At 46.9% G+C, this 27,872-nt stretch overlaps 1 protein-coding gene across 1 annotated transcript in view; it reads right to left on the reverse strand.

Annotated features, from left to right (window-relative positions):
• KDM5B (lysine demethylase 5B) overlaps positions 1 to 12,741 on the reverse strand; it is an 81,088-nt gene extending 68,347 nt beyond the window's left edge. The window contains exon 1 of the mRNA XM_021677232.2: positions 12,523 to 12,741. Coding sequence (XP_021532907.2) covers positions 12,523 to 12,726 — 204 coding nt within the window. The 5' untranslated portion in view covers positions 12,727 to 12,741. The remainder of the gene's footprint in view (positions 1 to 12,522) is intronic.
• Positions 12,742 to 27,872: the final 15,131 nt, after the last annotated feature.

Consider the following 27,872-nt stretch of genomic DNA (forward strand, 5'->3'; position numbering starts at 1 on the left):
TTTTAAGACCCTATCAGCCTCACTGGCACCATGGATGCCTCTGTGAAGATTTTGAGGCACAGGGACACCAGGACCCTGTAGAGTGGCCTCCCAGCCACTCTGGTGATGACTGTGCCAGCTACCACCAACTACCTTCACTGCCTGCAACCAACTCAAGGCCTTCCTGTGTGGTCAAGCTCTTTCCTCTACATACCCTTGGTAGCTGGTGTGCTGGCCCACTCGGGCATTATCATGGCAATCATCAGTCCCCTGGAGCTTATGCAGACAAAGCTGCAGGTTGAGTATGTGTTGCACTATGTGCTGGTACCTGTGTTTGAGCTGCAGTGGCTTAGAGTGGTTGCTGCTCACTGTGTCCCCACTCTCCTTTGAGATGTGCCCTTCTCAGCCCTGTACTAGTTCAACTACGAGCTAGTGAATTGCTGGCTGAACTGGCTCAAGCCAAAGGACCTCCATGGTCCCATGACATCCATGGCAGTAAGCTTTGTGGCTGGCAGCATCTTGAGGATGGGTGGCTGCAGTGCCAACTCTACCCTTTGTGGTGGTGAAGACTCAATACCTGGCCACACTGGGAGTGATGGAAGCTGTGAGAGTGACACCCCTGCACATGGACTCTATGTGGCTTCCCAGAGGTGGATCTGCACCAAGTCGGGCATCAGGGGGCTCTTTGCAGGGTTCCACCCTTGGATCAAGGCTACCTACCCCCTCCTATGCTATCTCGATTACCACTTATGAGTTCAGCAAAAGCTTCTTAAACTCAATCAGGATCAGCCTCTGGGACACTCAAAGGGGCAAGGAGGCAAGGACCCCTGACTCTCCCATGGATGGGCAAAGTGGGAAGGAGGGACTGAACCAAGTGTCTTTTCCTTGGCCCTGAGGGGAGGATCCTTGTTTCCCTTCCCACTGGGCAACAGCCCCAGGGGCCCAGGGGTAGGCTGCCCCTCTGGGCAACCCAGAGCCATACTCAGACACAGCTTCTTCCTACTATCTCTGTCTTGGGAATCATCAATTTCCCACCCTCCAAGTTCAAGATCAAATCTGCTATCTGCCCCTCCCCTGTGTCTCCCTCTGTGTTTGCTGTAGCTGGGCCTGCCTCAGGGAGCCAAGAAATCCTGGGACCTGGTCTAGTTTCTCCCCACTTCTGTTAATTCCCTAAGTCTATACCTCAAAAAATAAATTAATTAAAGCATAAACTATGAGGGCTGGCTCTTGTCCCAAGATATTTTCTTAAAAGATCTAAGTAAACATTTTTCCTGCCACCTCTTCTACTTTTCTCCCCACTTTACAAGTAGGATAATTACAAAATTACTAGACTCCATCTATTGACCCCTTCTGTCAGATATGAATTGAGATTATTTAAATTATGTTAGATAAGTACAATATCCTTCTATTTGCATGGCTTCCACAATGTCAGTCATCCCTATTAGGTGAAATTTAAATCCTTGTAAACCCCTTAACACAAATCTCACCAAACTAAATTCCTGCCTATATACACACACTGTACAAGACACACAGATGCATCTGCAAATTTTCTGAAACACTTTTCAACAGCTCTACCTTTAAAAAATGTTAATCTCACTTATTTGTTTAGGGACAGGCCAAGCATGGTGGCTTGTGCCTGTAATCCCAACACTTTGGGAGGCCTACGCAGATGGACTGCTTGAGCTCCGAGTTCAAGACCAGCCTAGGCAACAATGGTGAAACCCCGTCTCTATTAAAATGAATACAAAAAATAACTGGACATGACAGTGCGCACCTGTAGTCCCAGCTACTTGGGAGGCTGAGGTGAAAGTATGGCTTGAGCCCAGGAGGCAAAGGTTGCAGTGAGCCAAGATCACATCACACTGCACTCCAACCTGGCAACACACTGAGAACCTGTCTCAAAAATAAAAAATAGGCTGAGCAGGATTGTTCACACCTGTAGTCCCAGCACTTTGGGAGGCCGACACGGGCGGATCACGAGGTCAGGAATTTGAGACCAGCCTGGCCAACATGGTGACACCCCATCTCTACTGAAAATATAAAAATTAGCCAAGCGTGGTGGCGCATGCCTGTAATCCCAGCTACTCAGGAGGCTGAGGCAGGAGAATCACTTGAACCCGGGAGGCAGAAGTTGCAGTGAGCCGAGATTGCACCACTACACTCCAGCCTGGGTGACAGAGCAAGACTCCGTCTCAAAAAAAGAAAGAAAAGAAAGAAAGAAAGAAAGAAAGAAAGAAAGAAAGAAAGAAAGAAAGAAAGAAAGAAAAGACAGCCGGGCGTGGTGGCTCACACCTGTAATCCCAGCACTTTGGGAGGCCGAGATGGGTGGATCACGAGGTCAGGAGCTCAAGACCAGCCTGGCCAAGATGGTGAAACCCAATCTCTATTAAAAAAAAAAAAAAAAGAAAAGAAAAGGCCGGGCGTAGTGGCTCACGCCTGTAATCCAAGCACTTTGGAGGCCAAGGCGGGTGGATCATCTGAAATCAGGAGTTCAAGACCAGCCTGACCAACATGGTGAAACCCCGTCTGTAAAAAAAAAAAAAAAAAAAAAAAAAAAAAAAAAAAATATATATATATATATATATATATATATATATAAAAGAAAAAAGAAAGATTCAGAAACAGAAAACCAATAGAAGGATTATAGTCTATATAGTCTAGGGTTTTTTGTTCAGTTGGTTTTTATTTTTCATGGGTTTTTTTCTTTTGTACAGACAGGGTCTGCTACGTTGCCTGGGCAGGTCTCAAATTCCTGTGCTCAAGCAATCCTCCCACCTGCGCCTCCCCAAGCGCTGGGATTACAGACATGAGCCACTATGCTGGTTATATTGTAGTTTTATGGGCTTTTGCTTTTCCAAGTTTCACTTTTAAAACATCTCTTCATGGCCAGCCTGGCTAACATGGTGAGACACCATCTTTACAAAAAAATCTCAAAAATTAGCCAGGCATAGAGTTGCGTGCCTGTAATCTCAACTAAATAGGAGGCGAGATCCCAGGAGTACGAGGCTGCAGGAACCTGTGATTGTGCCACTGCATTCCAGTTTGGGCAACAGAACAAGAAAAAAAAAATCCCTTCATAGCCAGGTACAGTGGCTCCCAGCACTTTTGGGAAGCTGAGGTGGGAGGATCGCTTAAGGCCAGGAGTTTGAACCAGCCTGAGCAACATAGCAAGACTCTGTCCCTAAAGATAAAAAATAATAATAATAATTCTGGGTGTGGGGACATATACCTGTGGTCCCAGCTATTCAGGAGGCTGAGGTAAGAGAACAGCTTGAGCCCAGCAGATCAAGGCTACAAGGAGCTATGATTGCACCACTGCACTCCAGCCTGGGCAACAGAGCAAGATTCTGTCCCTAGGGGGGAGGGGGAAATCCCTTCACTATATGGGAAAATGAGAGATGTGTATTTGGCACTAACCCTTGCCTCACTAAATCTGTCCCCAGACTCTTCTTAGCAATGAGAAAATAAAGCTTTGAGATTTAAGCTCCTTGCAATCCATCAATTAATTAGTCTGGACAGCAGCCCTAGGTCAGTGTCAGATCCCCTTATAGCAGATGACAAGCATACGTTGCAGTAAAATGACTTTGTCCAAGGTCATGATGTAATTAGACTGAAGACTCTACCCACCTATTTTTTAAAACCTAGAAAATACCCCTCCTGTCCTCCTTTTACATAATAGAGGAACTGACTTTTGAAAACTAATTTAAAAAGAAAAAAACAGTGATAAATAAAAATATACATACACACAGTCCCCTTGATAAACCTCATTTTTATCCCTGCAAAATAAGTTAAATTTCACAGCATTTTTACAAGAGATTACCATGTGAAATGGAATCAACAAGTTCTAAAAGATCATTCATTATGTGACCTTCTGTGTGCTGGCATCTCCTATTTGAAAAATGAAGTTATTATTTCAGGGAAGGGGGGAGAAGTCTTTAGATTTTAAGGAATTATTAGTAGAAAATATTTTCCAATGACCTAATTTTTAAATTGAACCTTAAAATCTAAGCAGTAATTCATTAGACTCTTCAAATTCTCATTTCCCTAAAACTCCTTTTCCAGGAAGGGAATTTTGTTTTGTTTTGTTTTGTTTTGTTTTGTTTTTGAAACAAAGTCTCGTTCTGTTGCCCAGGCTGAAGTGCAATGGCATGATCAGGGCTTACCGCAACCTGGGACTTCTGAGCTCAAGCCATCCTCCCACCTCAGCCTCCCGAGTAGCTGGGACTACAGGTGCAGCACTATTCTCAGCTAATTTTTTGTCTTTTGTAGAGATAGGGTCTCACTGTGTTTCCCAGGCTGATCTCAAACTCCTGATCTCAAGCAATCCTCCTGCCTCGAGTCTCCCAAAATGCTGGGATTACAGGTGAGAGCCACCATGCCTGGGCTAGAACATCATTCTATTTCTTGGTTGCTACTGATCTCAGTTCTGTTCTGTCAGGCTAAATACCTACTCTGGCCAGAAGGCCCCTTCCTAAGAAAGGAAAGTTGAGATAAAGTCTGGCCAATAAAAAAATGAACAGATAGAGAATGGAGTGATGTTAAAAGAGACTGCCCTCCACTCACCAACTGACTCCCACACCACCATGTGCCAAGAACAGGCCTGAGGCTGGTCAAGTTACTTGACAGGTCCCAACAATGTGTAACAAAGCAACAAAGTCATTGACTAAAACTGAGAAATACTATCCCCATCCTAATTGGGCAAAGTGACCATCACTGAACTGAAGGCTAGAAAACTCACTCCTAATTGCTCAAATGTCACTAATAACCTGCATAGGAAAAAGCCAAGCCAAGCTGTTCTTTACAAATTAATTTTCCAGGTTTTCTCTCAATCCCAATGTTGCTACTCCACTTTCTGCTTTTTTTTTTTTTTTTTTTTTTTGAGACACAGTCTTGCTCTGTCACAAGGCTAGAGTACAATGGCAGAATCTTGGCTCACTGCAACCTCTGCCTCCCGGGTTCAAGTGATGCTCCTGCCTCAGCTTCCCAAGTAGCTGGGACTACAGGCATGTGCCACTACACCCAGCTAATTTTCGTATTTTTAGTAGAGAAGGGTTTCACCACGTTGGCCAGGATAGTCTCAGTCTCTTGACCTTGTGATCCACCTGTCTCAGCCTCCTAAAGCACTGGGGCTACAGGTGTGAGCCACTGTGCCTGGCCTACTTTCTGCTATTCTATCTAGGAAAATAGCTAAAGTAACTATTCTTTACACTTTTGTGTATGCTGACATTGTTCGTAATAAAATTTTTTAATTTACTCCCTGGAAATGATGAGTCTAGCAGAACAAAATGATTAGGAAATATCAGAAAGAAAGCTTAAATGCTTAAAAAAATCAGCAGCAGCACAGATGGGATGACTCTAAGGCCATGTCAAGATACATGCTGATGGTGCTTTAAGAAGAATGGTCTACAGTTAAAGATTTGAGTGTCTTAAATCATGGTGGTGGGGAGAGGACTTAAAAGAATGCATTCAGTCAAATTCTGCATCTTTGTTCCAAACATCCTACAATAATGGAACTGAAATGCCTCACTGTCCTAGACACATCTTTTCTTCATTAGTTTGGTTCATAAACTTGGTTGTAAAAAGCAAATTCACCAAAGAATTCATCCAATAATGACAGAAAAAGAAACATTTCTGAAGAATTTGTGGAGGTATATAAAAGTCACCTCATTTTTCTCTTTAATCCCATGCAAGGACATGGCAATTAATAAATACTTATAAACTTCTCAATAGCATATAATTCTCATGTCTAAAACAAGTTTCTCACAATCTGGATTTTATAAATCCAGTTATTAGTATCTCAAACTTTAATCAAAAGTTAATGGCAGCAGCCCAAGAACATGGCCTTCCCAAGGTACTAACTCATCCACCTACTCACCCCAAAGGGATTTGTCAGTATGCCTCTGGTGAGTCCCCTTAAAGAGACCCAAACTTAAATTTGAGAATGGGTAGCCCTCCAGTTCCCAATCTTCATTCCATCTAATTTTATTTTATTTTTTGAGGCTGGCAGTGATCTGTACTATAACAGGTATATTAGAGAATATCTAATTCTCTTAGAAAAAAAAAATCGCACAACAATCTCAACACAAATGAAGTTGAGAGGACTAACCAATGATGAAAGCAAGGTATTCCAAGGTTAGTGGGGTTTTTTTGTTTGTTGGTTTTTTTTTGTTTTGTTTTTTTTTTTTTTTGAGACAAGCTGGAGTGCAGTGGTACGATCTCAGGTCACTGCAACCTCTGCCTCTGGGTTCAAGCAATTCTCCTGCCTCAGCCTCCCGAGTAGCTGGGACTACAACCACGTGCCACCACGCTCAGCTAATTTCTGTATTTTTAGTGGAGACAAGGTTTCACCATGTTGGCCAGGATGGTCTCGATCTCTTGACATCATGATCTGCCTGCCTCAGCCTCCCAAAGTGCTGGGATTATAGAGATGAGCCACCGGGCCTGGCGGCTAGTGGTTTTTCAAACCTATAGATGGCATTTGGAAAGAAGTACATGCATAGGCTTCAAAAACCCTCAACACCAGAGACCTAATTAGCACTTTCATTTTAGGGGTATGGGCTTTCCCTTATCCTTGTCTATAGACAACCTTAATGGGGTCCAATTAAGGCAACAATGAAAGGTTACAAAAGTCTACAAAAAGGTCCCATTACAGCATTTAAACAGGATTCTATTTTTCTTTTAATCAAATAGTTTACAGGGTCTTTTTTTATTTTTTTGTTTGTTTGAGACAGAGTCTCGCTCTGTCGTCCAGGCTAGAGTGCAATGGTGCGATCTTTGGCTCACTGCAACCTTTGCCTCCCAGGTTCAAGCAGTTCTCCTGCCACAGCCTCCTACAGGCGCATGACACCATGCCCGGCTAATTTTTTGTTTTTTGTTTTTTTTTTTTTTGAGAGAGAGTTTCGCTCGTTACCCAGGCTGGAATGCAATGGCGCGATCTCGGCTCACCGCAACCTCCGCCTCCTGGGTTCAAGTAATTCTCCTGCCTCAGCCTCCCGAGTAGCTGGGACTACAGGCATGCCACCATGCCCAGCTAATTTTTGTATTTTTAGTAGAGACAGGGTTTCACCATGTTGGTCAGGCTGCTCACAAACTCCTGACCTCGTGATCCACCCGCCTCGGCCTCCCAAAATGCTGGGATTACAGGCATGAGTGAGCCACTGCACCTAGGCTCTTTTTTTTTTTTTTTTTTTCATAATGTAGTTTCACTGTGTCGCCCAGGCTGGAGTGCAAAGGAGAGATCTTGGCCTACTGCACCCTCTGCCTCTGCCTGCCTCAGCCTCTGGAGTAGCTGGGATTACAGATTACAGGCACCCGCCACCAAGCCCAGCTAATTTTTGTATTTTTAGTAGAGGCAGGATTTCACCATGTTGGTCATGCTGGTCTCGAACTCCTAACCTCAAGCGATCTCCCCACCTAGGTATCCCAGAAGTGTTGGGATTACAGGCATGAGCCACTGTGCCCGGCCCCGTATTTTTTATCTAAGAGAAAATTCCCTCACTATCAGATTCCTACCCACTTATAAATTTAAACCAATAATACCATTTTTCACTAATCTATCAACCTGAAATACTCTAATATTCCAAGGCTAGGCCCAACAGGTCATAAAGAAAATTACCTTAGAAACAGAAAGAATAACATCAGGGGTTAATTATTTTCTTTAATTTTTCTCATCATTATCTCAACAAAAGAATTCAGACCAGGTGCGCTGGCTCATGCCTGTAATACCAGCAATTTGGGAGGCCAAAGCGGGAGAATTGCTTGAAGCCAGGGGTTCAAGACCAGCCTGGACAACACAGTGAGAAACCCCGTTCTGATGAAAAATTTAAAAATTTTTGGAGGCTAAGGAGGGAGGAGTACTTGGGCCCAAGAAGTGGAAGCTGCAGTGAGCCTTGACTGCAACACTGCATGCCAGCCTGGGTGACAGAGTGAAATTTTTTTAAAACAGGAAATTTCAAGCCCTGGCTTTTAACAGATTACATTTATTAATGTTTTTCAAAGGTAATTCTCTATTCATTTCCCTCTTTCCAAAGTTTAGACTGGGCCAGGCTTGGTGGCTCATGCCTGTATTCCCAGCACTTTGGGAGGCCGACGCAGGCGGATCATGAGTTCAGGAGTTCAAGACCAGCCTGGCCGAGATGGTAAAACCCCATCTCCACCAAAAAAAAAAAAAAAATTAGCTGGGCGTGGTGGCACGTGCCTGTAGTCTCAGCTACTCAGGAGGCTGAGGCAGAAGAATCGCCTGAAACTAGGAGGCAGAGGTTGCAGTGAGCCAAGATCGTGCCACTGCACTCTAGCCTGGGCAACAGAGTGAGACTCTGTCTCAAAAAAAAAAAAAAAAAAAAAGTTTAGATTGCCTGTTTAAAACCATATCCTATAATCATAGGAAGGGAAGGATCTTTTTCCAGTAGGGATAGGGGACTCAAATCTTTTGCCAACTCATATATTTTCAATATCATTCACGTTCCATCCTTAAAGTCTACAAGTTTTGTTGATTAGTTCACTAAGAATTATATCTGGGTAGATACATTTGTGGCTACTGCTGTGCCAAATTTACCACTGGCAAAGTCAAATTAGCTAAACACCCATTCAATAACTACAACAAATAAAGTTTGTTTTTGCTTTGATTAAGGTAGATGTTTGTGACCTGGTACTGCAGGACTTAATCCAACCTCCTACCAAGTTTTTCTCCTGGGCAGTATAGTCCTAAATTTGTCTTAAAAAGTAGTTACAAGTGAGTTCAGGGTTTCTTTTGAGGGAGATGAAAATGTTCTACAATTGATTGTGGAGATGGTTGTGCAACTCTGTGAAAATATCAAAAAACACTAAATTGCATATCATAAATTGGTGAACTGTATGGTATATGAATTATATTTCAAAGAGATTTTTTTTAAGGAGTGATAAGTTCTTCCTTTGCTCAAGGATGTTTCTACTAAGCGTTTTCTCCAAACGTTAAAGCTTTAAAGTAGCGAAAGACACCCCAACTAGGGAAAGATTTCATGACACCAAAGAAATTGGGAAAACACAGAGAGAAGGTTAGGCCTAAGTCAATCAAACCCAAAGTTAGGGAGAATGATATGCTGGAATGGGAGTAAGTGAGCTCTGTATCACTAACACTTCTACAGTACAAAGAAGTAACTTCCTCCCTCTTCTCTAGGAATGGAATCAATAGGCTCACTCAAAGATGCTGACGGCATTGAAACATTTAAGGGCAGTTTTTTACTTAGCTATAAAGATGAAGGAATCAAACTAGTAACTACAAGAAGTTAAAGCTGCAAAATTTTTGTCCCTTGTGCCCTCTGGGGTTTGATTTAAACCTTTTCTGGACACAATGAAGAAATCTGTAGAATCTATGGCCAAATGTTAGACATTTGAAAGCATAAAGTCATAAATATATTCCTATCCAAATTTGAGAGACAAAGTATTTACTGAGCAGCCAATTATTTTTCTGCCTAACAGTTACACATTTAAAATTATTCATCTCCAAATAAAGTGATATGGAAAATATCATTTGTCCTTAAACAGACATCTTAAGTACAGTATTGAGGAAGAAATTAAAATTTGCATTTTAAAGGTGACAAAACCAGAAGCCAGATTAATTGTAAATTTAAGAAGGTCTCAGTCCAGAAAACAAGCCTAGTTATCCTACATAGTTGATAGAATTTGAAACAAAGGTTTGTATTAAACTTCAGACTCAGAGTTGAAGTATAGTCTTCCTGACTTAATTACGTTTTCTCACGTTTAGCTTACTGTATTTTCAAATTTCTGAGAATCCCTAAGCTGTCACGTACGAAATAATGTAAGCACCCTAAGTTTTCAGAAGCCAAGCAGTTTGGGAGCCTCACTGAGAAAGCAGCTATAAACTGAAGCTATACTAAGTACCATTAGTAAACCTACAAAGGTTAAGAACAAAAGGAGACAGAAATGTTTTATACTTCCCCTTACCTTCTAACAAGTAAAATATCAATAGTCCCAATTCCCCTTTTAATATAACCATTTGTGTTCCAAAAACTCAGTTAACAAAAATCATCCAGAAATGCAGACATTATACAGCTATCACCATGGAAAATATTTCATATCTTTTTTTTGTTGCTATATATCAACTATATGAAACCACTTGTTCACAGTTAGCTTTCCTAAAAACAAAACACTTTCTAAAACAAAGACTGTTTACATCTCTTAAGAAGCCTTTGTTCCAACAAGACCCCTCTTCAAGAGCACAACTTCTGGAAAGATTTCCCGTTTTGGGGTTTTATCAACAACAAATACTCCCAAACTCTTTCCATTTGGCATAGGAGTTTGTTAAACAAAGGAGGAAGCAAGCCCCCTCCACACAAAGGAGGTCTCCAAAACAGAGCACTGGTTGTACTTGTAGATTATTGGTGCCTCTTTAACCCCTTTCCTCAGGCTGTACTATGTAGTACTCTCAATACAAAATGGTGGCCATCATGTCTGTCTGACATTCAGAGTGGGAAAAAGGCAATTCAATTACACATTTTGCAAAGATTACCATTAATATTCTAGCCAAGATGAGGAAATGCGTAGCCAAGCCTAACCAGAGCAATACTATCTTTTCAGGAAAAGGGCCCTCTAAAAGGCAAAGAACGAGAAAGCAAGATAAAGGATTTACCCCAGCCCTGGTACACCACAATACCAACATGGAGGACACCTCCCAGGAACCTGACTCCCCTCATTTTGGTTACTAAGAACTTGAGTCAAGTTACCCAAATTCTGAATAAAATTCCATTAATGCAAATGTGCAATATTCATATTCACCCTTCCTAGCATGTGACATAAAGCTACATTGCTACTGTGTGAAACATGACCTATTACTCAAGAATTAAAACCTTAGTTCCAAACAGCCCTGTTATAACTTCTGCAGACCTCTTTGCACTAAAAAACGTACTTCCCGCAAGCAGCAAGAATCAACCTTGCCCACTTCGCTGTAAAAAATTGATCTATTTTCAAATATTTCCCTCATATTCCCAGGCCAGTTATTTTCTGAAGCATATATTTCACCTCCATTTTCAAACTTGCTTAAGAAAAACTAAAGTAGGTATCCATGTTTTAATTTGGGGTGGGGAAGGGTTGGGATAAGAAGCCTTATTTTCAGGGATCTCCCTTGAAAACAGCTTTCCAAAACATAACGATTACAAACAAAATCCCTGCAACTCAAAATGTCATTACAAAGAGCATGCTTAATAAGGGAGAAAGGGGTGGGAGGGGGTCTTCCTCCACTTACGAGAGGGGGGTGGGGGGAGGAGAGTGGGGAGAAGATTCTTAAACAGTAGGAAAGGCAGTTAAACCCCCTTCCCAACGGCCCCAGCCCGTTCAACCGCCGCTTAGGCCAACTCGAACTCAGACCATCCCGAAAGGTGGGCAAAAACCAGAGGTGTAGGAGCGCACCCAGTTCCGGCCACGGGGGAAGGAGTTGGCCGGGCTCTTCTCAGCGAACGTTGGAGCCGTTAGGGATGGTTTCAGCAACACCCACCCCTCACTCACTGCCCCCAGGTCCGAGTCGCTGCAGACAGGGCTAGAAGGGCTGCGGTGGGTGACTGCCTTTCAGCGCCAGGAGGCTGAGGGCCGGGGGAACGAGCACGAAATCTTCGGAGGTCTCTTCGTCTGACATTCCCCTACAAACACGGCCTCGCCCCGACCCCGTCCCCACCAGCACGGCCCTGGCCTCCCCGGGGAGCCCAGCGGCTGGGCCAGAAGAAGCTGGGTGTGTGCGCGTTCCGGAGCGCGGGCGGGCATCGGGGCCCACCGCCGCCCGTCCCGCCCCCGCCGCCCCGAAAGTGTCCCCCAGACACTAACGCCCCCCACAACACATCCGCTCCGGGGCCGGACCCGCGGCTCCTCCCCGCCCCCAGCCAGCGATGGCCGCCCCCTTCTTGACCCCGGCCCAGGTGACACCTGGAGGCCCAGGGACCAGGCAGTGGAGGGGTGCCCTGGTCTGGAGGGTGGGGCGCCCAGGTGAGGGCCGCTCCGGGCCGACGCCGCCACCACACAAAGGACCAGGGGCTCCCGCCGCCATATTGAAAACTTTCCTCCTCGCACGACAACTCGCAAGTCCCCCACCCCCACCCCCACCCCATCACACACCCCCGCACCCCGGGAGCGGAGGCGAGGACCAGCCAGCCGAGCCTCGCCGGGCCCACAGTCCTCCCCTCCAGCCCGCGCCTCCGCCGGGCTCCGTGAGGGAACTCCCCCGCGACCACCCCCGGCTCCTGCCATCACTCTATCCGGAACCGAACCCGAATCCCCGGCCTCGGCCGCGCTCCCGGCCGCCAGAGCCCCGCGGCGACCCGGCCCTCCAGTGGCACCGCCGAAGCCCCTGGTTCTCCCAGGCTCCTCATCTCCGACCCTGGAAAAGCCCCCGTCTTCCTCCCCCGGCCTCAAATGCGACCTTCTAGGCAGCCCCAAACTTGACCAGGCCGGCGGGGCGACCGGTTCCCCTACCCCCCGCGCCTTGGGCCTCCCCGGCCCCGCGCGTCCCCGCTCCCTCCCCCAGCCGGGAGCTGGACCCGGGGTGCTGGCGTGACTCACCGGCGGCGGCCGCACCTTACAGATCCCAGTCTGCTCGGCTATGGGCCGGATCTTGTGGATGAAAGCGAAGGGGTCCGCGAACTCTTCCCAGCTGGGCTCGAAGACCGGGCACTCGGGGGGAGGCAAGAACTCGCCCAGCGGGCCCGGGCCCCCGAGGGGCAGCGCCGGGCGCGGGCCCGGGTGCAGCGCGGTGGCCGGCTCCATCACCGCAGGCTGGGCAGGACCGAGAGCAGGGTGGGCTCTGGGACCGAGGCTGCGGGCTCCGCTCGGTCCGAAACCCGTGCAGACGCAGCTCGGGCAACAGCCAGTCCGAGTTGTACGGGCAACGGCAGCACCTTGGGCTTTTTCAGCCTCCGACGACGACGTCTCGCCGCAAGCCCACGCCGTGCGCCTCCGCCGCCACGGCGAGGAAAAAGAGTCCCACCCCACCCCCACCCGCCCACCCTCGCGCAGGGCTCCCCGCCCCGCCCCCGAATCGGGCGGGGCCTCGCCTTTCGCCGTGGTTGGAGTTTATCCTTAGGGTTTCAGTTGAGCCAACATTTATTGACCACTTACTACGTATCAGAGTTCCGGCCCTGAAGAAGTTAAGTCTGGTAGAAAGGCTCAGTCCCATAAGCCAATCATTCAATCATGTCAGTACACAGTGGTGGGTGCAGTAAAACCCAGGAGGGGGTTTTGGAAAGAGTATTAGAAATGGAGAAGAATTTTCCAGCAGAGATAACAGCTTGAACATACAAACAGTATATTCGTGAGAAGGCAATAATAGTAATTATAATAATAACATAACACTTTTGAGCACTTTCATATCCTAGGCACTGTTCTGTTGCGTGATTAATCACACAACCCTATGAGGTAGGTACTCTTATTTCCACTTTACGAATAAGGAAAGTGAGGCATAGGTAGATTAAGCAATTTGCCAAAGTGCATATGGCTAATAAGTGATGGAGACTATTTATTGGGAGGTGGAGATGTTACAGGGAAAACAGTCATCCACAATCTATGGCAAGGTCAGACTTGAGAGGGGCAAAAGAGTCTTGAAATAATCCAGACAAGAAATTATAGGACCTAAATTAAGGCAGTGGTGCTGATGATTATGAGCAAGGGATGGAAAGGTAGGAAATAAAATTAGGACCTAGTGACAGATTGAGGAGGGAAGATGAGGTATTAAGATTCAGGTGTCTGACATACCTGCCTGAGTAGAAGCTAGCTCGTTGGCATTGCTGGGACATTCACCCCAATTATTTACACAAAGCGAGTTATTCAAGGGAAAAAGATACTGTGTTCATTTCTGGACATGTTGAGTTTGAGGTGTCTCTGGTACATACAGCTAGATACCCAACGGGGCATCCTTCAGCGGGCTGAAGGGTATAAATTTGAAGGGGCGAGATCAGAATTGGAGATATAAATCTGGGAGCTATTTGCATACGGGTGATAGCCGCTGTTTAATGCTGTGTGTAAAGCACTGTTCTGAGTCTTCACAACCCCCATATTGAGTAGGTACGATATTATCCTCATTTTGCAGAGCAGGCAACGGAGGCAAAGAGAGGTTAACGAAAGAACTTTAAGAGATATGAACACTTTTGAGGCGCCTTTTTATTTTTTGGCGGGGGTCAGGGGTGAGTGGGGGGTGTCCAGCCTCAGAAAAAAGGAGAGAGGAAGCTCAAACAGTGGAACATCAACATTGAAACGACCTCTTTCATCCAGAAAGCAGCCAAACCTATGCAAGGTCTGTTTGTCAAGATCTTAGTTCTGCTTTCAGATTCACCTAGTAGAAGGAAATCTCTTATCCTTAAGAAGTCTTCAATTAAAAAGGGGGAAGGGCATGCGGGAGAAAGGAAAACCGCCTCCCCTTCAACAAACTTTTTCCCAGAGATACCTGGCCCAGAAAGAGTTCACAGTGGTCCTGGGAAAACGTAGTCCTTAGCTCTCTAGCGCTTTGGGACCTGGAGCCTTTCTTGTTCCCCATTGTAATGGAGAATCAAGCTCAGGGGACAGCCAGCACACTATTAGAGAGAATTATCAGTGCAAGATAGATATGCGATGTGGCAAGTTATAATGGAATCTAGGTAGTGGGTAGAGAGGATTTTGCTGCAAATTTATTTTAACTTTATTGAACATTTGATAATTCCAAATAAAAAGTTGGGTAGAAGATGACTCTTTGGTGGGCATTCTGTGCCTCTGAGGGTCTTGATGAAGGTTGTGTCTTGTCATGTGCTCTCTCGGGAAAGCGTTGACTACTTTCACCCTTAACATTGGTATCCTACAAGCCAGGTAGGCATAACTTGGAGAAAAATTCTAGACATATATGAGTTATGACTATTATTTAACCGAGGTACACGGGAAGAACAAGCCTAAGAAAATCTTTCCCAATTATCAGCTGCGTCCTACGATTCCCTCTCGCTCCCAACTCTCAAGGTCTCCCAGTCCCGCGGCTTCCTCCATTTCCGGTAGTGACCCTAAATGATGAGATTCTATTGCTCCCAGATCAGGCCGAAGCTGTGTGGCTCCCAACGGACCCGGTGTGACGTTAAGGGAGGAGGCGGTTGCCGGCGTCTTGAGGGGGAACCTAGGGACCGAGAAGACGCTCCGGGAAGGCAACCGCTCCCCCGCCCGCAGCAGACGCTCCCCCGCCCGCAGCAGACGCTCCCCGTGCCCTTTATGATGTTTACATGGGCGGAGGGATCCCTCCCAGCTGACAGCCACACCGCGCCGGCCCTTCTTTTTTTAAAGAGCCTAGCCATGGGCGCTGATTGGCCGGCGGCTGGACGCGTCAGCCTCCGGGGGCGGGGCCGGGGCCGCATTGTCTCGTCTGGGGCAGGCTGGACACCCCAGAGGCCGGACCTGGGCAACCCCAGCCTGGAGGTGCCGGGCTGGAGCTTCCAGAGTGCTGGGAGCGAGGCCTGGGCGGGGTCAGGTTCGGGTTCCCAGGGCAAAGCGGGGCTGCAGCCCAGGCGGCCGGAGCGGAACCCAGCCCTGCTCCGAGTGCCACGTCTCCAGGAACCCCCTCCTTACTCTAGGACAACACTCCGCCCCCGCCCGGGCCTCCGTCCCCCAAACCGCCCCCATTTGTGCAGCGCCAGATTATTTGGACACATCCCTAGGTGTCTCCATCTTCATCCTGTCCATCCAGCTCCCACACCTCACGTCCCCAACCGGCTGCACCCCACTCCCCAGCCTGCGCCCCCAGATCAGCAGCCTCCTCCCCTAGATCCACCCGCCTGGTGATGAGGCGCTCCCGCCTTCCCTCCGGTAGCCGCGTTGGGAAGACCACGCTCCCGGATTGCAAACTTGCGGGGACATCCTCCTTTCCCTCCCCCCGGAGCCGTGCAACTGCCCTGGGACCGGTTCGGGGATGAGGGGGGCAGGCCGGGCTCCCCAGCGGCCGGCGCTGCACGTAGCGCACGTGTAGGGCCCGCTCCCCACCCCCTCGCCGCCTCTGACAACTTTCCAGGGCTCCTGGTGTCGTCCGTGCGCCTCCCTTCCGCCCTGGCCTCCGGTCTCTGCCTTGCTCTTGCTGCCTCCGTTCTACACCACCCTTACCCTCCCAGCCCGGTGGATCCTCTCGTCTCCCCCAATCTCCAGGGCACTAGCTTTCCCTCGTCCTCTTCGCAGTTCATCTCAGCTCATCTCGCCAATTCAATGCCATCCTCTCTTCTCACCACCTCTCCGTCGTACTCTGGAATGTTTGCTGTCAGATGTACCCTGTGAAACCCACAAATCCTCGCGATTTGACCTCCTTGTTTTATTTTGTGTATTCCCACAACGTCTTGTTACTGCCCCCTATTACAACACTTATAACTCAGTATTTGTATTTTTTCCCGCAGTGTCCCTGCACTCTCTCCATACTTGTTCCTCTCCCGCCAGATTATAAGCCTCTAGAGGGAAGGAGTAATGTCTGTCTCCTTGGCACCAGGCACGTGGCAGACACTCCACAAATATTTGTTGAAGGGGAGGGTAAATGGCCTTGAGTTTCCTGTGGCTCCGATTGGCTGAGGATGGAGCTTTGGGCTGGACAAAGAGAAGAATCCGGTTGACCACATGAAGCAGGAAGGAGGCTCAGAACAGTATTGAGGGAGCCTCCACAATAGGTGGGCACCATGGGTGAGATAAACCCATCGTCCCCGATTCCCTGCCCTGCTTAATTCCCGGGAACCAGCAACTCCTCCTTATGCTATCGACTTCTCCTGAGCTGGTCTCTTATGGGGGACTTCTGCGCTCCCTATTCTGCCCTACCCACAGCTGTTGGGGCTGCCCTTGGGAAACAGCTCACAGCTTGGCAAGGTGCTTATTTCTGGGCTTCTGTCCCTGGGAAGCTGGGTCTGAGTCGTGGGAGCCACGTGGTAACTAATAAATAACCTCTTTCTCCTCCCATCTGCTCTTCCTTTCCCTTCCTGGAACCCCTTTTCTGCTGATTCAGCCCAAATGAGATCCCGGGTAACTGCACCCTCAGTCCTGGGCTTTGGTTTACTTGGGTGTGGGGCTCAAAGGGCTAAACCCTTGTTGGGTTCAGGCGCTGACAAGTGGGGCATTCCCACGGTGCTGCCAGCCCTGCCCACAGGGATTGGGAGGGGCAGAGTTAGCCACACCAGGGCTTCAGGGCGTGTTTCTTCCCATTCCGGTTGGGCAACTTTAGAAGCCCTGGACTCCCAAGGAGCAATCCTGTGAGTTGCTTAGAGAAGCTGTGAGAATGAGAGGGAAATTGATGTTGCGGGTTCATCCTGCAGCAGCACCACCAGCATCCCCAATTTGGGTCTCTCGGCTGAGGGGCCCCTGGCAGCATGCTCAATGGCCTTGGATACCTGGAATATTTGGAATTGCCTGCATCTTGGATGAAAGCCTTCCAATAGAATGAAAACTGCAGCCAGGCACAGTGGCTCCCTCCTGTAATCCCAGCACTTTGGGAGACCGAGTGCTGGAGGTGGGTGGATCACCTGAGGTCAGGAGTTCGAGACCAGTCTGGCCAACATGGTGAAACCCTGTCTCTACCAAATATACAAAACTTAGCTTGGCATGTTGGCACATGCCTGTAATCCCAGCTACTTGAGTGGCTGAGGCAGAAGAATTGCTTGAACCTGGGAGGTGGAGGTTGCCATGGGCTGAGATTGCACCATTGCACTCCAGTCTAGGTGACAAGAGCAAAACTCTGTAAAGGAATGAAGGAAGAAGGGAGGGAAGGAGGGAGGGAGGGAAGGAAGGGAAAGAAACCTGCTGCAACAGGATGTCAGAACTTTTACAGACCACCACTGTAAATTCCCATTTGAAATTGGGAATTTGGAATTCCATGTTCAGCCACATCATGCTGAGTGCCAAACATGGGAGCTGACACAGTAAATGCTACAGGCAAATTCCCTTTTTCCTCTTTCCTGGCAGGAAGCAGGGATATGGGAACCACTAGAAATACTGTAGTAACATGAATAAGATGGAAACATTAGCCGGGAATAAATCATAGTCTATTGAGCACATCAGCCCTGTGAAATGAGTGGTATTAGTGTTAACCATTTTTCAGATGAAGAAACTGAGACTCAGAAAGGTTAATTAGCCAAAAATCACACAGACAGTAATAACAGGGCTGGGAACAGAATGTTCATTCTAGTGCCTACCTGTGATCTTCCCAAAACACCAAGCTGACTTTTCTAAAGCTAAGGAAAGAGGACACAGAAGCCTCATCTCAGATATCACCACCAGCTGCCCCTTAATCTGCCAACATCGATCCATTCTTTCCCCTCTAGACTACAATGGCTTCAAACTTTGACTAATCTCCAGTATTTTTGTTTACATAGCAAGAGCAAAAAAAGTTTTACAAAACAATTATTACCTTTATATAGTGAGGTACTTACTTATGCTGGTTGAAACTCATTAAGTGAATTTTGTGACCTATAACAGACTGTGACCCTCAGTTTGAAAAAAATACTGCTTCAAGATTAGTTTTTTCTTTCCATTTAGGCAACTTTCAAGAAGATATACAGACACACACACAGAGGGAAGGCCATGTGAATATATTGGAAGAAGATGGCCATCTGCAAGCCAAGGAGAGGCCCTCGGAAAAAATGCCATGCTGTCCAGACACTGTGGCTCACACCTGTAATCCCAGCACTTTGGAAGGCTGAGGCAGGCCAATCACCTGAGGTCAAGAGTTCAAGACCAGCCTGGCCAACATGGTGAAACCCCGTCTCTACTAAAAATACAAAAATTAGCCAGGTGTGGTGGTGCATGCCTGTAATCCCAGCTATTCGGGAGGCTGAGGCAAGAGAATCCCTTGAACCTGGGAGGCAGAGGCTGCAGTGAGCAGATATCCTACCACTGCACTCCACCCTGGGTGTTAGAGTGAGACTCTGTCTCAAAAAAAAAAAAAAAAACGGAAAAAAAAATTCCCTGCTGACACCTTGATCTTGAACTTCTAGACCCCCAGAATTGTGAGAAAATAAATTTCTGTTGTTTAAGCCAATTCCTTAAAATAAATCAGTCTCTCTCTCTCTCCCTCTCTCTCTCTGAACACATATACATACACACATCTAATTGGTTCTGCTTCTCTGGAGAACCCTGATAAATACAATCTAATGGTGAGTCTTCCCTACGCATACCCATCTATTCTTGAGGCTGGGGCACATGGCTCACACCTATAATCCCAGCACTTTGGGAAACTGAGGTGGGCAGATTGCTTGAGGTCAGGAGTTCCAGGCCAACCTGGGCAACATAGGAAGACCCCCAACCCCATCTCTATAAAAAAGAAAAAAAAGACCAGATGTGGTAGTTAATGCCTGTAATCCAGCACTTTGGGAGGCCAAGGTGGGTGGATCACAAGGTCAGGAAATCAAGACCATCCTGGCCAACATGGTGAAACCTCGTCTCTACTAAAAATACAAAAATTAGCCAGGCATGGTGGCGGGCGCCTATAATCCCAGCTACCTGGGAGGCTGAGAATTGCTTAAACCTGGGAGGCGGAGGCTGCAGTGAACTGAGATCACACCACTGCACTCCAGCCTGGGCAACAGAGTGAGACTCTATCTCAAAAATAAAAATTAAAAAAAATAGATGTGGTGGCACAGACTTGTGGTTCTAGGTACTTGGAAGGCTGAGGTGGGAGGATCACTTGAGCTCAAGAGTTCAAGGCTGCAATGAGCTATGATTGTGCCACTGCATTCCAACCTGGGTGACAAAGCAAGACCCCATCTCTAAAATATAAAAATAATCTTAATTTCAGCCACTCCCCCGTACTCCCCATGAACACTGGAATTCCTCCAAAACATTGTCTACATCATATACAAAATCAATAATTATGTCTTCTCTCTTCCATGTTTCTCACCATTTCTTTCTTTCACTGGTCTACATTATTATTTTATTTATTTATTTATTTAGAGACAGAGTCTCCCTCTGTCGTCCAGGCTGGAGTGCATTGGCTCTATCTCACTGCAACCTCTGCCTCCCGGGTTCAAGCGATCCTCCTGTGGCAGCCTCCCAAGTAGCTGGGACTACAGGCACATGCCACCACGCCTAGTTAATTTTTGTATTTTTAGTAGAGATGGGATTTTGCCATGTTGGCCAGGCTGGTCTCAAACTCCTGACCTCAGGTGATCGGCCTGACTCAGCCTCCCAAAGTGCTGGGATTACAGGTGTGAGCCACCATGCCCAGCCACACTTTCCTTCTATCTCTACCCACAGCCCTTCAACCCCAGGGATCACTTTGTGCCTTATCTTTATAGTACCTTATGCTAAACAGGTGCCACATGTAAGACCAACAGCTAACATAGTCTTCAATCTTTGAAGACCTGAGTGAGAGCGGGAGTTAAAAACTCAAATGGCTGTGTAGGAGCCAGACAGGTACATGGGGAAGGTGAGCAAAGTGGAGTCTGTGGAGAGGTGAGGATGCAAGTCCAGCCACTGTGGACCATCACTACTCACACCAGGGTTGCAGCAAGTCTCTATTTTTCAAGAGAAGCCAGTTATTTAGGCTTTTATATAAGCTCTCTCAGCCTTTTTTTTTTTTTTTTAATGTTTCTTTTATTTCTTATTTTTCTTCATAACATTCTTGGAGTATTTTTTTTTTTTTTTTTTTTTTTGAGAAAGGATCTCCCTCTGTCGCCCAGGCTGGAGTGCAGTGGCACGATCATGTTTCACTGTAACCTCCACCTCCCAGGCTCAAACAATTCTCCTACCTTGGCCTTCCAAGCAGCTGGGATTACAGGCATGTGCTACCATGCCTGTCTAATTTTTGCATTTTTAGTAGAGATGGGGTTTTGCCATGTTGGCCAGGCTGGTCTTGAACTCCTGGCCTCAAATGATCTGCCCACCTAGGCCTCCCAAAGTGCTGGGATTACAGGCATGAGCCACCACACCTGTCCAGCTCTCCTAATTCTTAAATGTTCAATCTTTCATCAGTTTTTTTTTTTTGAGACGGAGTCTCGCTCTGTTGCCATACTAGAGTGATTCTCCTGCCGCAGCCTCCTGAGTAACTGGGACTACAGGCGTGAGCCACCACACCCGGCTAATTTTCGTATTTTTAGTAGAAATAGGGTTTCACCATGTTGGCCAGGATGGTCTTGATCTCTTCACCTCATGATCCACCCGCCTGGGCCTCCCAAAGTGCTGGGATTACAGGCATGAGCCACTGCACCCAGCCCTTTCCTCAGATTTTTAAGAAACTGTGTGGGCCAATCACACGTGCCTGTGGCCTAGCCCCTTCTCCACCTGCCTGAAGAGACTAGTGGGGTGATGAGATTCTTGCCCTTCAGAAACAACAGAGATTGCCAAGTGAGCATTAGCTAAGCCACCCAGAGAGAAATGCTGGAATGGAGGTGAGTTCCTGCCCCATCCCTACCCTGTGGGTCTAGTTCATGCCCTTAGGCTTAAAGGAGAACTCTGACTTCCAGCAAAGTGCAGAGCCCACTCCTAGAACACACACTGGCAACAGGCACGCTGTCGTGGATGGCCGCTCCTAACTGCAATGTGGATGAGGAACCTGAGCGGCTGTCAGGGCTTTTTAATATTTATTTCTCCTTCTCTATTTTTTATCTCCTCTAAATCCCTTAGAAAAGTGGGAATCAGGTGGCAAGACACAGAAAGGTTCTCAGAGTTCATCTGTGTGAGAATCTAAAAGAAAAAAATTGAGATGACGGTTTAGGAATAAATGAAGATGGACCCCTCCGGCATGATGGGAAAGCAAGAAGTGTTGTTCTCCATGGTTGAAAATGGTAGTCATTTCTTACAGAAAAGACTTTTTTTTTTTTTTTTTGAGGCAGTTTCGCTCTTGTTGCCCAGGCTGGAGTGCAATGGCACGATTTCGGCTCACTGCAAGCACCATCTCCCAGGTTCAAGCAATTCTCCTGCCTCAGCCTCCTGAGTAGCTGGGATTACAGGCATGCGCCACCACACCTGGCCAATTTTTTAAATATTTTTAGTAGAGACGGGGTTTCTCTGTGTTGGTCAGGCTGGTCTTGAACTCCCAACCTTGGGTGATCTGCTCGCCTCAAAGTGCTGGGATTACAGGCGTGAGTGACTGCGCCCAGCCAAAAGCTAACATTTATCGAGTGCTTGCTATATGCCAAGTACGTTTATGTGCATAGTCTCTTTTTTAAAAAATAATAACTATTCCTTAGGTACTACCTTGGGATATAGATTTTAAAAAAAGAAAAATAATAACTATTTATATAGGATGATCACTTTTGATCCTCATAAGAACTCTTGACAGTAGCCAGCATTTATTTTTTATTTGTTTATTGTTAGCCCAGCCCTGTCCTGGGTAGCCATTGTTTTCATCTCCATTTTTTAGATGAGGATCTGGAGTTCAGAGAGGCTGGCACTTGCCCAAGGTCACATGGACAGCAAGTCTTGCAGAACCAGATTCCAGCTCTGGCTGTCTGAGTCCCACTGCCTGAGCACTTAACCATCACCCATATACTGCCCTTCTCTGGAGTAATGCCCAGTCCCCCTGACACGGCCGTGCCCCTAGCACCTAGCATAGTGCTTGTTGAAGAAAAATTACATTCACCATTAGCATGTAATCCCTATAATTGGAGAGTTAATAAATACTTGTTTAGCATGTTTTCTGGATCAGGTTTTAAGCAAAGTGCTGTGGATACAGCACTGAATCAAACAAAGCCCCTGCCCTTTAAGGACTTATATTTTAATCTAGCGGATGGAGACAGACAGTAAACACACAAAGAAGTAAGTTAGCTTCTGGTAGAAATAAATGCTGAGAGGCTGGGCGTGGTGGCTCATGCCTATAATCCCAGCACTTTGGGAGGCTGAGGAGGGCGGATCACCTGAGGTTAGGAGTTTGAGACCATCTTGGCCGACCTGGTGAAACACCATCTCTACTAAAAATACAAAAATTAGCCAGGCGTGGTGATGCACGCCTGTAATCCCAGTGGTTTTATTTTGGTTCTGTCAAAGTTGAGATAACTTATCATCCTATTGGAGATGTTGAATAGTCAGATAATCTGGAGCACAGGATAGGGAGCAAGACAAGAATCAGGGCTGGAGGGCTGGGCGAGGTAGCTCCGCAGGCCGAGGCGGGCGGATCAGCTGAGGTCAGTTCGACACCAGCCTGACCGACATGGAGAAACCCCATCTCTACTAAAAATGCAAAATTAGCTGGGCGTGGTGGCTCATGCCTGTAATTCCAGCTACTCTAGAAGCTAAGGCAGGAGAATCGCTTGAACCTGGGAGGTGGAGGTTGCGGTGAGCCGAGATGACGCCATTGCACTCCAGCCTGGGCGACAAGATCAAGACTCTATCTCAACAACAACAAAAAAGAATCAGGACTAGAGATAAGATTTGGGGGTTATCTGATACATACATACACACATTCATTCATCTATGTGCATCTGTGTGCCTGTGTGTGTGTGTGTGTGTGTGTGTGTGTGTGTGTGTGTAACTTAAACCCATGGGACTGGGATAAAATCCCCCAGGGAAAGTGTGTAGGAAGAAAAGAGAGCCCTACCACACTCCTACATCTACAGGTTGGAAAGAGAATGAGCCAGGAAAGGAAACTGAGAGGGAGCCATCAGTGTGGCAAGAGAGAGATGCCAGAACAGAAAGTCTTTCAAGGAGGCGACAACAGTCAACCCAGTCAAAGTTGCAGAGAGGTTGAGTAAGATGAGGAGAGAGAATGTGAAATGAAGTGGGGCTAATTAACAAAGACAGCACTTTCAAGGGGCTTTGCCGTGTGCAGTTGTAGAGAAATCGCACAGAACTGGAAGAGAACACAAATTCAGGGAGGCATTTTGCTTTTTGCCTTTCTTCCCACCCACTGGGAGATAATAAAACTCCTTTTCCTAGTGATGAGAATCATCCAGTAGAAAGGGAGAAACAGATCATGCAGAAGAGAAAGAGGATAACTGCAGGGGTGAAGAACTTGCGAAGGCGAGAGGAAGTAGGAGTCAGAACCTAAGCATCAGTGGAACCAACAGGAGGGAAGGAAAGAATGCAGGAGAGATGGAAGGAAGTAGGGGACATGGTGGGGTGGGGAGGGGAGTGCTCAGTATCTAAAGAGATACTGATGCTGGGCTTTAGGATGAACCAGGAGTCATAGCTCCCACTGATGAAGCACACACCGGTCACATGTAAGTCCTGCATGTGCGTTCCTCTTGCAGTGGGGAGTAGGTGGGTAGGACACAACAGTAACATCACAGAGAGAGCTTAGTTCAAGCGTAGAAAACTGGGGAGATCTCTGTTTGCTATGCCTGGCCTCACGCTCTGTTCATTAGTCCTAGAGTGACTGGTCCTTATCACCCCAGCTCCATTTTTTTTTCCCTCTGTCTCCTGCCTCTTCCAGAGGTCTGTCGAACTCAGAGAGCTCATTGAGAGCAGTCTTCCCTCTGTGACTGGGAAACTACACGGGAGGTACAAAAAGGGAGCAGAGCTATGCCTGTGGTGGTGAAACCCTTTTACTGCAATTAGAACATTATTCCCTGCCTAAAGCCTTTTTTTTTTTGAGAGAGAGAGAGAGAGACAGACAGAGAGGTTTTCACTGTTGCCTAGGCTGGATGGAGTGCAGTGGCACAATCTCAGCTCACTGCAGCCTCGGCGATCTTCCCACCTCAGCCTCCTGAGTAGCTGGGACTTCAGCCATGTTGCCACCACGCCTGGCTAATTTTACTTTTCACAGAGACGGGGTCTCCCTGTGTTGCCCAGGCTGGTCTCCAACTCCTGGCCTCAAGTGATCCTCCTACTCTGGCCTCCCAAAATGCTGGGATTACAGGCCTGAGTGCCTACACCCTTCCACTGGGTGATTTTTATCCCAGTCCCACCTTGCCTGGCCCTAAAGCCCACCCCTCTTTTTTTTTTTTTCCTGAGGCAGAGTCTCACTCTGTTGCCCAGGCTGGAGTACAGTGGTGCAATCTTGGCTCACTGCAACCTCCACCTCCCAAGTTCAAGTGATTCTCCTGCCTCAGCCTCCCGAGTAGCTGGGACTACAGGTACATGCCACCATGCCTGGCTAAATTTTGTATTTTTAGTAAAGAAGGGGTTTCACCATATTGGCCAAGCTGGTCTTGAACTCCTGACCTCAGGTGATCCGCCCACCTTGGCCTCCCAACACTTCCTGTAGTGCTGGGACTACAGGCATGAGCCATGTTTGGCCCCAAAGCCCTTTTGTTCAGTGTGTGTGTATATATATATATGTATGTGTTTATGGTCTAGAGAAGAGAGGTCTATTTTTTTTACATGAAGAGGTTTGTATGTTAATCACCTATGGGACTAAAAGTCTTTGTTTAAGGAAGTCAAGTGAGAAAAGTTTAATCTGTTAAGACTTAACTACTATAAGATTTGTTTTTGCCAGGCGTGCTTTGGAGGTCAAGGCGGGCGGATCGCCTGAGGTCGGGAGTTCAAGACCAGCCTGACCAACATGGTGAAACCCCATCTTTAAAAAAAAAAAAAAAAAAAGATTTATTTTTATTTTTATTTTTAATGATTTGGTTCCAATGCACATAAGATTTATTTTTTAGCCTTGCATGGTGGCTCATGCCTATAATCCCAGCACTTTGGGAGGCCAAGGCGGACAGATCACCTGACGTCAGGAGTTCGAGATCAGCCTGACCAACATGGAGAAACTCCGTCTTTACTAAAAATACAGAAATATTGGCTGGTCACTGTGGCGTGTGCCTGTAATCCCAGCTACTTGGGAGGCTGAGGCAGGAGAATCCCTTCAACCCGGGAGACGTGAGCTGAGATTGCCCCATTGCACTCCAGCCTGGGCAACAAGAGTGAAATTCTGCCTAAAAAATAAAAAAGATTTATTTGTTTCTTCATCCCTGTGATTACCTGGAGATATAAGTGTAAGGCTGGTTGCCTTGCCGGGAGCTCGGACGCACACCGCCCCCACCTTTTGTCCGAAAGTTCGGACATGCTTGGGCATTTTCCCTTCTCCCCTTCTCGCAAAGCCTGGCCTTCCCTTAAAGAACCCAGTATGCAAGCGGGGTCTTGTGATTCTAGCCAATAGTAGCCGAGTCTTTCTAGCCAAGAGCAGCTGAGTCTTTCTAGCCAATAGCAGTCGAATAATTCTAACCAATAGCAGCCAAGTCCTGTATGCAAACAAAGGCTTGTAACCTTACCCAATAGTAGTCCTGCTCTCCCACAACCAATCGAGCTCCTTCACTCCCTATAAAAACCCATGTCTGAGAGGAGTCCGTGCGATTTCTCCGGCCCCTCCTGTTGGACCGCAGAACCTTGCCTGGAAGCCTGAATAAACCCTTCACATTGGACCTTTTTGTGTTGGTCTCAGTTTCTTCCTTTTAAACTCGGCAAGAACAAACCTTACAATAAGTATTACTGTTATTTTTTTTTTTCCTAAACAGAGATGGAGGTCTCCCTATGTTGCCCAGGCTGGTCTTGGAACTCCTGGGCTCAAGAGATCCTCCTGCCTCAGCCTCCCAAAGAGCTGGGATTCAGACGTGAGCCACTATGCCCAGCCTACTTTTATAACTCATCACAAAGTGAAGTGACTAAGGGAGAGAAGTATGTTAACCTCTACCAAAATACTAAAGTGGAAGGCATCCCTGGAAATGGGGGAGATTAGAGAATAGTATGGCCTCAGGAGCACAGAAATCACTGACTACAGCTTTTCTTTTGTGCGCTGATCACACAGGGAAAGAATCAAGAAGAGGTGAGAAGGCATATTAAAGCCTTTGCTCTGATAATCTCAAAGCAATCAGAGAAACACATCTCACCAGAGAAAAGACACTCACAGAGGAAGAGAGCAGCATACAAGCACTTCTGAGACTAAGCCAGCCTCAATTCCAATAACCCAACACACAGGAAAGGATTTTTTTTTTTTTACTCTAAGTTAACAGAATCATGTTCTAATCAAGGTCTGTGAATAAGATTAAAGACTGGAATAAGAGGAAGAGGGTGGCGGCAGGAAAAAAAAAAGACTGGAATAAATTAAGGATACTCTTTATTTAAAAAAAGTGACAAAGACAGCAATTTGGCATAGCACTTAGGAACACTCAGGGTTAGTTGTTTTAATAGCTTGATTTTTGTTTTAAAAAGTGTGGGAGGCAGGGTGTGGTGGCTCATGCCTGTAATTCTAGCACTTTCAGAGGTTGAGACAGGAGGATCATGTAAGCCAGGAGTTCAAGATGAGCCTGGGCAACACAAGGAGAGCCTATCTCTACAAAAAAAAAAAAAAAAAAATTAGTTAGCTGGTGGTGTACATCTGAGGTCCCAGCTACTTGGGAGGCTGAGGTGGGAGGATCATTGTTTGAGCCAGAGAGGTCAAGGCTGCAATGAGTCATGATCATGCCACTGCACTTCAGTCTGGGTAACAGAGCGAGAGCTTGTCTCAAAAATAAAATGAAAAAGTGGGGGTAAGGAGGGTACAATGGCCATCTGTTTATTCAGATAAACTGTATCACTAAAGCCTCAGCCAACCCTCCCTCATCATTTTGAAACTGAATCGCTAAGGATATGAAGTGAATGCAACAAATATTATCACAGGACAAGTGACCTTCCTTCTTTAGGCAAGGAATAAGGCTGTATTGTATTAGGTTTGTAGATCAATTAAAAGGATGTGCTAGGATTCGGTGGCTCACACCTAGCACTTTGGGAGGCCGAGGTGGGTGGATCACTTGAGGTCAGGAGTTCGAGACCGGCCTGGCCAACATGGTGAAAACCCATCTCTACTAAAAATACAAAAATTAGCCAGGCACAGTAGCATGTGCCTGTAATCCCAGCTACTCAGGAGGCTGAGGCAGGAGAATCACTTGAACCTGGAAGGCGGAGGCTGTAGTGGGCCAAAATCTAGGAAATACGTTAACAATGAGGAAAGACAGAATATGGGGGCAGGCAGGGGGTGGTTAATACAAGCGGGGAAGCCTTCCAGAGGACAGAAGGGAGGTTCTAGGCATGGATGG

This window comes from Aotus nancymaae, unplaced genomic scaffold (assembly GCF_030222135.1).
Source record: "Aotus nancymaae isolate 86718 unplaced genomic scaffold, 86718_ANA_hifiasm-v0.15.2.pri h1tg000039l, whole genome shotgun sequence".
Lineage (NCBI taxonomy): Eukaryota > Metazoa > Chordata > Mammalia > Primates > Aotidae > Aotus > Aotus nancymaae.